Genomic DNA, 8,815 nt, shown 5'->3' on the forward strand with positions numbered 1-8,815 from the left:
TGTCACAGCTCACAGCAACCTCCAACTCCTGGGCTTAAGCGATTCTTTTGCCTCAGCCTCCCAAGTAGCTGGGACTACAGGCGCCTGCCACAACTCCCAGCTATTTTTTGGTTGTAGTTGTTATTGTTTGACAAGCCTGGGCTGGATTCCAACCCGCCAGCTCTGGTGTATGTGGCTGGCGCCTTAGCTACTTAAGCTACAGGAGCCACCCCATGTGTTATATTTTTATTGTTAAAGATTTTTAAATCATAGTCACATAGGGCATAAACTGAGAGAGTTCCTTTTCCTGAGATGGATAATGAAATATAAGAAAATTGAATACAGTAAGAGTACAGCTGTGTGTCATAAGAGTGGATGGGAATTGACCAATCACTGTGGAGATGGGTGTCAGAGGGGAGGGATCACAGGTGAGCAAGTGCCCAGGTGTGGGTAGCTAGAAAAAGGGTAGTAACCTTGAAAGCAGGGAAGGTGGGTGTCAGCAATTGAGTCAAGCGGAGATGTCGCTGAAGCAGTTAGAACTAGGAAAGAGGAAGTTAAGGAGCAGGCTAAGAAAGTAGGTTTGTCTTTCTATAGCCATGGAAGCCAGGAGCTCTTCAAGCTGGTGGCAGCCTGGTTAGTGATCATGACAGGTGACACACCCTCCTGGCTGTGGCCTTACTGTCTCCTCCGCACTCACTACCATCTTCCAAACCAGCCTCCCTAACATCCCTTCACCTTCCTCCTGCTGGTTCTCTGCCTGGGGGTCCACATACTCTTGTCAGTAGCAGTGATTCATCCCGGGTCTGGGAGACATTTTGTTTGAGGTCTCTTAAGTGATTTGGCCTCAGAGGGCCCCACCTCCTGATGAAGAGTCACTTGTGTGGTATATCCAGCTTAGAGCTCAAGGCATTCCACAGCTGCGGTCACCTCCCCCATCTACCTATCCCACTTTACTAGAGTTAACAAACACTCTAGCAGTTTAAGGTGGTAGTTAAGAGCCTTGGCTTTTGGGTCAGTCAGTTCTATGACCTGGGGCTTGTGACCCAACCTGGACTTCAGTGTCCTCATCTGTAGAATGGAGATTACAACAGCATCTGCTTCAGGGCTGCGGTGAGGACTGAGAGATGAGTTTCAGATCAGCTGCTTAGCACAGTGCCTGGCACATGGCAGTGCTCCGAGAATGGTACCCAGTTGCCGTAGTCTTTGCCATGGCCACTGCCATTCCTGTAACAGTCATAATCGTAATGAAAATGAGAGTTGACCCCACCTCTGTTTCCGTGCTCACACTCCCAGTGTGTCAGTAGCTACATATCTATTGTAAGTGTCATTTTTTCTTCTGTTTTTTTTCTTTTATAGTGTCTTTTTTTTTTGAGACAGAGTCTCAGTATGTCGCCCTAGGTAGAGTGCTGTGGCGTTTTAATTCTCATAGTACAGTTAGTTAATACTTGGCTAAAGAGAGATCTTTTTTATGTCAGGTTTTCCATACAAATCCGAGTTACATACACTTTGGAGATAACCCATTAGAAGACACTCAAAGCAGTTTCTATTGGTTACTAAGGAATTGGTGGGGTGGGATGGTATAGTGTCATTTTTTAAATGGCTTCCTGGTTTTCTATGTGTGGCTGTACCATTCTTCCTTTCCTCTCCATAGGAGAACTTGAATCCCTTAGTAGTTCTGAATCTGTTTAAACGAATCCCAGCTGAAGATGTCCCTCTACTTCTAATGAACCCGGAAGCTGGCAAGCCCTCTGATTTGATTCTCACCCGACTATTGGTGCCTCCCTTGTGTATCAGACCCTCTGTTGTGAGCGATTTGAAGTCTGGTACCAACGAAGATGATCTCACAATGAAATTAACAGAAATCATTTTTCTGAATGATGTTATTAAAAAGGTCAGTGCTTACCATTAGTTTGTAAGTTTTGTAATTTATCTATCCAAAACTGTGGTCAAGAAAATGTGAGGAAAACCCCGCTGACCAGGTTTGTTTCTTCCATTTGGGCTGTGCCCGTTTAGCATCGGATCTCAGGAGCCAAGACCCAGATGATCATGGAGGACTGGGATTTCCTGCAGCTGCAGTGCGCGCTCTACATTAACAGCGAGCTCTCGGGCATTCCCCTCAACATGGCACCCAAAAAATGGACCAGAGGATTCGTCCAGCGCCTGAAGGGAAAGCAGGGTAGGTTTTCTTTTTTCCTTTCTTTTTAGAGACTGAGTCTCACTTTGTTGCCCTCGGTAGAGTGCTGTAATGTCACAGCTCACAGCAACCTCCAGCTCTTGGGCTTAGGCGATTGTCTTGCCTCAGCCTCCCGAGTAGCTGGGACTACAGGCATCTGCCACAACCTACCCTGCTTGGTGCCGCCCAGCAGGGTAGATTTCCAATAAAACGTGTAGAAGAAACTAGCCCACTGCCTTTGGTACCTTTCTGTGGCAGAAATCACAGACTTTCCTCTGTGTCTGTTCCTATTACTGTTAAACAGCACACGGTATGCTCTGAGTGACGTGGTTTTATTTTTTTAGGTCGATTTAGAGGCAATCTGTCAGGAAAGAGAGTGGATTTTTCTGGCAGAACAGTCATCTCACCCGACCCCAACCTTCGGATTGATGAGGTAGCTGTGCCAGTTCATGTGGCCAAAATTCTAACTTTTCCTGAGAAGGTAAGTACTATTCGGTTGCTCAATTCTTTATTTTAAAATTAGTCTTCTAGAGACAGCGCCTGTAGTTCAGTGAGTAGGGTGCCAGCCCCATATACCGAGGATGGTGGGTTCAAGCCCTGCCCCGGCCAAACTGCAACAAAAAAAATAACTGGGCATTGTGGCGGGCGCCTGTAGTCCCAGCTACTCGGGAGCCTGAGGCAAGACAATTGCCTAAGCCCAAGAGCTGGAGGTTGCTGTGAGCTATGACACCATAGTACTCCACTGAGAGTGACAAAGTGAGACTCTGTCTCAAAAAATAAAAAAAAATTAGTCTTCTCTATTTTGATATTTCAGACAGTCGACAGTGAAAAGTCCCCTATAACCTGCTCAACCCATAGTTTGGTTACAGGAGTGTATGTGTCTTTTAGGTTGTTTATACGTATGTAACTATAAGGCGATATATAAACCACAACTGTGTCTGGCCTCCTCTGTGTAAGGTCTTTTTTTTCTTTTTCTTTTTGAGTAGAGTGCATGGTGTCATAGCTCACAGCAACCTCCAACTCTTGGGCTCAAGCAATCCTCTTGCCTCAGTTTTTCTATTTTTAGTAGAGATGGGGCATCACTTTTGCTCCATCTGGTCTTGAACTCATGAGCTCAAGCAACCCAATCCCCCTCAGTGGGATTACAGGCATGAGCCACTGTGCCCAGCAATGCTCTTTTTTGTTGTTTTTTGTTTGTTTGTTTGTTCTTTTTTGAGACAGCGTCTCACTTTGTCACCCCTGGTAGAGGGCAATGATGTCATAGTTCACAATAATCTCAGATTCTTGGGCTCAAGCAATTCTCTTGCCTCAGGCTCCCAAGTTGATGAGACTAAAGGTGCCTGCCACACTGCCCGGCTGTTTTTAGAGACAGGGTCTCAGTTTTGCTCGGGCTGGTCTTGAACTCCTAAACTCAAGCAATCCATCCATCTCAGCCTCCCAGAATGCTGGGATTACAGGTGTAAACCAAGGCACCCAGCCTATACTGCATTTTATTTTATTTTATTTTATTTTATTTTATTTGCAGTTTTTGGCTGGGGCCGAACTTGAATCTGCCACCGCCAGTATATGGGGCCAGCACCCTACTCTTTGAGCCGCAGGCACTGCCCTATACCTCATTTTTTTTTTTTTTTTTGAGACGGAGCCTCAAGCTATCCCCCTGGGTAGAGTGCCATGGCATCATGCTCACAGCAACCTCCAATTCCTGGGCTCAAGCGACTCTCCAGCCTCAGCCTCCCAAGTAGCTAGGACCACAGGCACCCGCCACAACGCCTGGCCATTTTTTGGTTGCAGCCATCATTGTTGTTTGGCGGCCCGGGCTGGGGATTCGAACCCGCCACCTTAGGTGTATGTGGCTGGCGCCTTAGCCGCTTGAGCCACAGGCGCCGAGCCTATACCTCATATTTTAAATGAACTAAATGGTAAAATTACCCCTAGTTGATTGTCTTGGAATGGGTTATTTTCTAAACTTTATTTATTTATTTATTTTTGAGACAGTATCACTTTGTCGCCCTCAGTAGAGTGCTGTGGTGTCACAGCTCACAGCAGCCTCAAACTCTTGGGCTTAAGTGATTCTCTTGCCTCACACTCCCAAGTATCTGGGACTAGGTGCCCGCCACAACGCCCAGCTATTTTTTATTTTTAGAGACAAGGTCTTGTTCTGGCTCAGGCTGGTCTCAAAAGTCATGAGTTTAGACAATCCACCTGCCTCAGCCTCCCAGAGTGCTAGAATTACAGGCATGAGCCACCACCATACCTGGCCTATTTTTTAAAACTTTAGCGTCATTGAGTCAAAACATGAACTTCTTTTTTTTTTTTGAGACAGAGCCTCAAGGTAGAGTGCTGTGGCATCACAGCTCACAGCAACCTCCAACTCCTGGGCTCAAGCGAGTCTCTTGCCTCAGCCTCCCAAGTAGCTGGGACCACAGGCGCCCACCACAACGCCCAGCTATTTTTTGGTTGCAGCCATCATTATTGTTTGGTGGGCCCAGGCTGGATTCAAACCCGCCACGTTAGGTGTATGTGGCTGGCGCCCTAGCCGCTTGAGCCATAGGCGCCGAGCCAAAACATGAACATTTTTAAGGCTATTACCGTGTACCCAGAAAGGCTCTACCAGTTTACACTCAATTCAAACTCACAGTGAGCATAAAGTGATATTTAAAAGTGCCTTTTTTTCCTTTTTTTCTCTTTTTCCTTTTTTTTAATTGAGGTCTAACTGCAGGGCTTTCAAACAAGAAAGTATAAACTGGCTTTATCCTTGAGAGCTTGTGTCAGGTATCTTTAGTTGGGTTGCTAATGATTCAAGAGTCTTTTTCTGAAATGGTATTCCACAAGGCAGTTGTCCAGAGGTCACAGAACACGGCCCATGAAGACCAAGGCCTGAGGTGCGGGTGTCACAAATTTTAAACCTTAGAAGCAGCTGGTAAATTATTGCAGGTGAAGTTGCCACTTGTTTCTAGGTTCACAGATTGTGCTGGAAGATCCCTGCAGATCAGTTCAGCCTACTCATTTCACCAATGGGGAAGCCAGAAGCCAGGAAAGGATTTGGCCATACCGCCCAGCAAGGGAATGACTGAGTTGGAACATGGGCTCCTGGCTGCCCAGGGGTGCCTCTGTTTTTCCTAGACTCTACAAGGAGAGTGAAGATTAAGATCCAATTCACCAATTCAGTGTAGTTTGTTGGCTTGAGGGGAAGTGAAAGGTTCTGATTGTTTTTTATTGTGCTGCAGGTGAACAAAGCAAACATCAATTTTTTGAGGAAACTGGTTCAAAATGGCCCTGAAGTTCACCCAGGTGCAAATTTCATTCAGCAGAGACATACACAGATGAAAAGGTAATGTCTTCCCAATCTGCCTCCATTTACATATGTTCTCGTGTATGTTCATCCTGTACTCAGTCACAGAATGCAGTTCAGAATACAATGACATTTGGACATGTGGAAAGCGTCTGTTTACATTGCAGTGAGCCTGGGTATGCCATTTGCTATGTTTGCCCATTGAATTTATATAAAGTGTTCATTTGCTCCTGGCATGTAACATTATTAGTCCAGGTGAACACGATACCTTGGATATGAAAGTGGCATCATTTCCTGTGTTATCTGTGTTCTCCTCCAGGGCCTCCTTTAGTTATTTATACTCCTGTCACCAGCTCTGGCTTTCATGGCGAGATGAACTGACCAGCAGTGCAACTTTATCCCCTAAAAGGATGTCGAGTAGGGCCTATTGGAGAATCTGATTATTTACTGTAATTCCTTTTTTTTTTTTGGAGACGGAGTCTCACTTTGTCACCATTGGTAGAGTGCCATAGCATCATAGTTCACAGCAGCCTTAAACTCCTGGGCATAAGCGATTCTCTTGCCTTAGGCTCCCAAGTGGCTGGGACTACAGGTGCCCACCACAATGCCTGGCTATTTTTAGAGACAAGGTGTTGCTCTGGCTCAGGCTGGTCTCGAAACTGTGAAGTCAGGGCAGTCCACCTGCCTTGGCTTCCCAAGTGCTGGGATTATAGGCGTGAGCCACTGCACCCAGCCTGTGTTTCTGTAATTCTAAAACATAACTTTGTTTTTATACTTCAACATTTCTAAAATTAGGTTATTTCTTACGATCAATTTATCATAGTTTCATAGGTAACTTTTTTTTCTTGATGACACACAAGCTGAGGATTTTTTTTTTTTTGAGCAGAGCCTTACTTTGTCACCTTGGGTAGAATGCCTTGGCATCATAGCTCATAGCAACCTCAAACTCCTGGGCTTAAGCAATTCTCTTGCCTCAGCCTCTCCAGTAGCTGAGACTACAGGTTCTGGCCACAGTGCCCAGCTATTTTTAGAGACAAGGTCTTGCTCTGGCTCAGGCTGGTCTCCAACTCCTGAACTCAGGCGATCCACCCACCTCTGCCTCCCAGAGTGCTAGGAGTACAGGCATGAGCCAACCCTCCCACCTCCTGGACCTTATAAACTAATGAATTTTAAGTGGATCCTGTTTTTAAATAGGATCATTTTAGAAATTGAATCCTGACCTGAAGAGGAAGAATGTGGTACAAGAACTGCATTCCCACTTGTTTTATTTGCTGTTCCACATTCAGGTTTCTGAAATATGGAAATCGGGAAAAGATGGCTCAGGAGCTCAAGTATGGTGACATCGTAGAGAGACACCTCATTGATGGCGACGTAGTCCTGTTCAATCGGCAGCCCTCACTGCACAAACTGAGCATCATGGCTCATCTGGTGAGTTTGAGATTTCTCTTATTTTCTATCAGGTGGAAATTTGCTGACTGTACAATGCTAAATTTTGAACCCTTGAAATTAAAATTACCCATAATCTCAAATTTTCATAATCTGTTTTTTTAATAATCTGAACTGAACCCACTTAACTTTTGATCACCCTCTATTTTTAGTTTGAGTGAAACTTTTTTTTCTTTTAAAGACAGAGTCTTAATTTTGTTGCCCTTGGTAGAATGCTGTGGTGTCACAGTTCACAGCAACCTCCAGCTCTTGGGCTTAGGCAATTCTCTTGCCTCAGCCTTCTGAATAGCTGGGACTACAGGTGCCTGTCACAACGCCTGACTATATTTTTTTGTTGTTGCAGTTTGGCCTGGGCCAGGTTTGAACCCACCACCCTTGGTATATGGGGCTGGCGCCCTACTCACTGAGCCGCAGGCCCAGAGTGAAACTTTTTAATTTCAAGCTTTCCTTCAGTGTTTTTAATATTTATAATGTAATATTCATCCACAACAGTAAAACAGAGAAGATCTAATTGAGAATTATTTTATTCTTACCCCAATGTAATCTCTTACACACATTTACTGTGGGGTTTTTTGTTTTTTGTTAAGGAATGGTGTCTCGCTCAAATGGTGTTGTCCAGGCTGATATCAAATTTCTGGCCTCAAGTGATCCTCCTGAACAGCTGGGATTACAAGCATAATTTTTTTATTTACTTATTTTTGGAGACAGGGTCTATACTCTTGCCTTGGCTGGAGTGCAGTGGCACAATAAAAACTCACTGCAGCCTCAAACTCCTGGTCTCAAACAGTCCTTCTGCCTCATTCTCCCAAGTAGCTGGGACTACAGGTGCATGCTAATTTACTTATGTATTTATTTTTTTAAGAGATGTGCTCTCACAGTGTTTCCCAGGCTGTTCTCAAACTCCTGGCCTCAAGCCATCCTCCCACCTCAGACACCCAAATTTCTGGGATTACAAGCCCAGACCATCACACTCAGCTCTTCTTGAAAATTCGTGTGAAAATGACTAGCATGATTTCACTTGCAAGCAAAAATATGTACACATATGTGTTATGTGCACAAACTTATGTCAGATAAGTATGGCAGAAAATTGACTTTTGATTTAACTTTGCATATAAACTAAGGAGCTAAAATGCTTGAAAGATTTTTTCTTCACAGTAGTCCTCCAACTAAGACCTCAAACCATATTTTTTTGGTGATTTAGTTTTGCAACAGTAGCAGTTCCTTTTTTTGGAAATTTAAAATGGAAATGAGATGCCACTTCAATTTGTTCAATATTCATAAATTCTCCTATCTGCAAAACCTTTAAATCCATGTGTCTTGCAAACGGTGTATAAGGAGGCTCTTCTGGCAGTATTTTGCTAAATTCAGTTTGGGTAATTTATGAACACCCCACATCCGTCTCCTTACCTAAGAGTAGAAATAACAAAGAAGCAGTATGTAATTACGCATTTATGATTATATGCATTCAGAGGGTTAACAAAAGCCTTTTCTTTCTGGAACTTTTGCTTGGCTTTGGATCATTTTAAAACGGAAACTTTCTTTTGCCTGGAGTAGTGGTTCCTGCCCAAATTCCCAGCTACTCAGGAGACTGGGACAGGAGGATTGCCTGAGGCCAGGAGTTCAAAGCTGCAGTGCACTGTGATGAGGCCTGTGTATAGCTACTGCACTGCAGCCAAGGCAACACAGCCAGAGCCCATCTCAAACAAGTGTAAATTTTCTTTTGTTTGTTTGAAAATTTTCAAGTATACACAAAAGTAGAAAAAACAGGGCAGCGCTGGTGGCTCAGTGAGTAGGGTGCCAGCCCCATATACTGAGGGTGGCAGGTTCGAACAGGCCCGGCCAAAACGCAACAAAAAAAATAGTCAGGCATTGTGGTGGACGCCTGTAGTCCCAGCTACTCGGGAAGCTGAGGCAAGAGAATCGCC

General features: G+C 44.6%; 1 protein-coding gene across 1 annotated transcript in view; it reads left to right on the forward strand.

Moving 5' to 3' along the window:
• Positions 1-8,815, forward strand: part of POLR3A (RNA polymerase III subunit A) — a 63,312-nt gene that overhangs the window by 7,428 nt on the left and 47,069 nt on the right. The window contains exons 6-10 of the mRNA XM_003783521.3: positions 1,631-1,870; positions 1,993-2,155; positions 2,497-2,633; positions 5,380-5,483; positions 6,731-6,872. Coding sequence (XP_003783569.1) covers positions 1,631-1,870; positions 1,993-2,155; positions 2,497-2,633; positions 5,380-5,483; positions 6,731-6,872 — 786 coding nt within the window. The remainder of the gene's footprint in view (positions 1-1,630; positions 1,871-1,992; positions 2,156-2,496; positions 2,634-5,379; positions 5,484-6,730; positions 6,873-8,815) is intronic.

The sequence above is a fragment of the Otolemur garnettii genome, unplaced genomic scaffold (genome assembly GCF_000181295.1).
Source record: "Otolemur garnettii isolate 467f Iridium unplaced genomic scaffold, OtoGar3 scaffold00008, whole genome shotgun sequence".
Taxonomy (NCBI): Eukaryota; Metazoa; Chordata; class Mammalia; order Primates; family Galagidae; genus Otolemur; species Otolemur garnettii.